This window comes from Nelumbo nucifera, chromosome 1, assembly GCF_055504915.1.
Source record: "Nelumbo nucifera cultivar China Antique chromosome 1, China Antique-T2T, whole genome shotgun sequence".
In the NCBI taxonomy this organism is placed as follows: Eukaryota; Viridiplantae; Streptophyta; class Magnoliopsida; order Proteales; family Nelumbonaceae; genus Nelumbo; species Nelumbo nucifera.
Genome location: NC_142649.1, coordinates 182,620,613 through 182,624,144, shown reverse-complemented (window position 1 = coordinate 182,624,144; position 3,532 = coordinate 182,620,613). Strand labels below are relative to the sequence as shown.

The 3,532-nt window shown below is 39.4% G+C and overlaps 1 protein-coding gene across 1 annotated transcript; it reads right to left on the bottom strand.

Annotated features, from left to right (window-relative positions):
* Window positions 1-978: 978 nt before the first annotated feature.
* On the bottom strand, window positions 979-3,158 carry LOC104600203 (Ribosomal L5P family protein). Its single transcript, XM_010263038.2, has 3 exons — window positions 2,795-3,158; window positions 2,404-2,604; window positions 979-1,599 (listed from the first exon to the last, which is right to left on the bottom strand). Exons 1-3 carry the CDS (start codon window positions 3,047-3,049, stop codon window positions 1,264-1,266), a joined length of 792 nt encoding a protein of 263 aa, XP_010261340.1. The 5' UTR covers window positions 3,050-3,158; the 3' UTR covers window positions 979-1,263.
* Between the last annotated feature and the right edge of the window lie 374 nt (window positions 3,159-3,532).

The following is a 3,532-nucleotide window of genomic DNA, read 5'->3' as shown; positions in this document are numbered from 1 at the left end:
TTAAACATCGGAGCGACCTCATCGGGTAAACGCCCCTGGGTTCTTTGATGTTCTCTGTGCAGATCAACTAGCCCCGTCGTCTACTAGAAGCCATTTCATCTCCAGCTAGGAGCAGCCAGATTGCGTCACATTTACTACCACCATCTCTCTCTCTCTCGTGTGCATTTGTAAGCGCAAGTGGAATTGTGGACTTTTCTTAGTGTTATCAAAAGGTGAGAAACCTTACCTTTTGAGTAATTAAGGTGATGTTTGGCATCAATGGATCGTACAAAAAAAAAATTTGTATGATCCATAAGGCTCGGTTTGGAAAGAGTAAATACAAATATGTACAGTATAAATACATACCAAATAATATAAAATACAAGGTTTTACATTGTACATACTCAGTTTTGAAGGAGTATAAATACAAATATATACAAAGCAAATACATACAAAGGTTTTGAACTCTACATATTTGTATTTATACTCCTTCCAAATTGAGCCTAAGGATCTTAACCCCAAACAAACAACGAAACCTCACGAGTTTAAAGTAAATTCCATCACAAATACACCCATTCATTCATCAATAGCAGAAAATCTAGGCAAAGACAATGACGACATAACCCTTATTGTAAGTCGGGTTTTTTTTTTTCTTTTTAAGAAAATGCCTTTGGGCAAATTCATTCATCACCAGAAAACTGGAAATTACAAGATTTGAATAGATTTCCTTACCCTTTTCTTCCTTTTTTTCTACCTTTAACACACTTCCGGTCGTAATGAGCAGGATTCGTTCTAACGTGGATGATTCGACAAGACGAAAACATCTATCGTCAATTGGCAGGGAGGTTAAAGTAAGACATCCACAGTCCACGGAGCAAAATTCGGATGGTTTTACAATAACAACGATGTCACTATTATATTCAGTGGTCGACCGCGTTGAGATCATGCTGTAATAATTCAAAGATTGGATTACGACATCGATGCATATCGTCTTACACATGATCTTAGAATCTGCAAGATTTATTCCTTCAAGCGACTACTCTTTAGCCAATAAAATGAAAAGCAGTGTTGTAGCAACAAGAAAAGAAAATATCAAAATATGAAAAACACATCAAATTTCAGAGCTTATCACAATTTACCTAGAATCATTTCCGTTCAATCTCGTTGTTGTTGGCAAAACTAACACCATAAAAATTAAAAATAAAAAAAAATAAAAACAGTGAAGGGATCGGCAATGACAGAAGAAAAAGTACAAGGCAAACGTATCTACCCAGAGATCATCAACTATCTTCGTCCCTTAGATTTCGAGTCAAAGTGATGTGCCTTCAACTTCTTCTTGCGCATCACCGTCGTCGGACCTCCTCCCTCTCTAAATGGCATTCCCATCAGAGAGAGTAGCCTCTGAGCTTCCTTGTCTGTTTTAGCTGTGGTGGTTATGCAGACATCCATTCCCTTTGGCTTACCAAGGCCATCAAACCTGATTTCCGGGAACACACTCTGATCACGAATCCCAATGCTATAATTTCCATGCCCATCAAAGCTGTTGGGATTTACTCCTTGAAAATCCCTTGTCCTAGGAAGCCCCAAGTTTATAAGCCGATCCAGAAACGAATACATGATCTGTCATGTTCAAGTAAATATGAGCAGACTGCTAGAGATCTGATTGATCTATGTTTTGTGCATGGAAAACATATATCATGAATGCAAAGATGAGGAAATGAATGCCCTCGAGCAGGTTCAGACCCATCATTCAAGGGATTTCAATGGTGTAATTTTCAGTCACAATGAAAATTAACAAAAACCCAATAATAAATTTGTAATCATCCCACTCCCATCCATTGACTACCCTTTAAAAGGAACATGGTTGTTTGTAATAGTTCCTATTTTCACCCAACAAGCTCCATTAAGTAAGACGATGAATGCAGGGCCGAATCCCGGGTAACTGCCCCCTGTACTCAGATCTCCAGATTTACAAGAACAAGACAAAACAGTGGAGAATAATAACTAACTTGACAGTTCACTGACATAGGGATCAATCCAATGCATTAACATAAGTACATAACAAAAGAAGGCGCATAATAAGAAATGGCAATATGAATCTTTGAAATGTAAGTTCCAACACTACCAGTATCCAACATTTTGTATCTGGCGTTGTGAATGTCAATCATTTCAAGTTCAAGCGTTATCGCTGTCCAACATCTGTGTATCTTTTGATTCTCAGTTCAATCATTAAGGCTATTTCCCTACCTTTCCCTACTTTTTCCTTCACACAAACACAACCTAATAGCAAAGAATGCAATGAAATTATGAATCTTCTAATTTCAGGTTCTAGCATTAGAAAATATTGAACTCCAAGCTGTAGGAAGTGCAAAATTGAATGTAAAAGCAAGCTTAGAGAAACTGAAGTTAATTAAACAAACTCACATTTCCTCTCAGTGTGACGGCAATACCAATTGGTTGGCCTTCCCTGAGTTTGAAGGTCGCAATAGAATTCCTTGCTCGTGTCTTTACAGGTCTCTGACCGGTAATGACCGCCAAATCCTTCAATGCTGCTTCCAAACCCTTCGAATTTTGTGCAGCATCTCCAATACCGCAATTCACCACAACCTTCTCAATCTTGGGAATCTACCAAAATTCAACATTTCAAGATTAAAAGGTGAAATCCAAGGGGATAATTAAGAATAGATAACCCTAAAATGGCAAGTCCAAATGGTTCCTTGCCGTGCACGTTGAAACCCGAAATGGAGAGAAAATATGCAAAATAAACTGAAATTGGAGTTGTCTAGCCCTAGAATTAGAACAAAAGGGACAACACCTCGTGGATGTTTTTGTAAGAGAACTCGTCCTTCAGCAAAGGAGCGATTTTCTCCAAATAATTCGTCTTCAGACGATGAGCCGTCTCTGCTTCAGATTTATCAACCAAAACGATACCTGTACTAGCTTTCACTGTCAACCGACATCCATTTGTAGATCTTCCCGACAGAATTCTAGTAGCATTAGAGACAGAAACGACTGGAAATTGGCCATGAAACGAAGAAGATGAAGATTGTAGAAACGCAGTGGACGCCATGAGGATAGCTTTGTTCTTCCTCCCCTATCTATCCAGTCTCGAACTACGATGATACAATCCCGTTACAAGGCTTTGAGGCATTCAACCGAGAAACAAAAATACCCCTGTCCTTTGATATAAGCACCAAAATACCACTCTGTGCGGCTGTGCCTAGAGGTCAGGAAGTGGGTTCAGCTGCCGTGTACTGTTATAAATAATGGAACCAGTAGGAGCAGTCTGGTCTGGTGCACTAGGCCGGTGTTGTAAATAGTGGAACTATTAGGGGCAGTTTAGTCTTCAAGGTTGGTGCTGTTTGAGTTCGTATATGCTCCGAACTGAGCGCATCTCACACCGTACTTACACCATGTCCTGCCCGCACACAGAGAACATCTCTCATACTTATATTTATAATTCATGGGTAGATATTCCCAATAGAGGGTGGCATGTGGCTGTAAGATTGTTTACTGCTCTGTTGCTCGTGTTGTGTGGTGGATAAGGAGTATA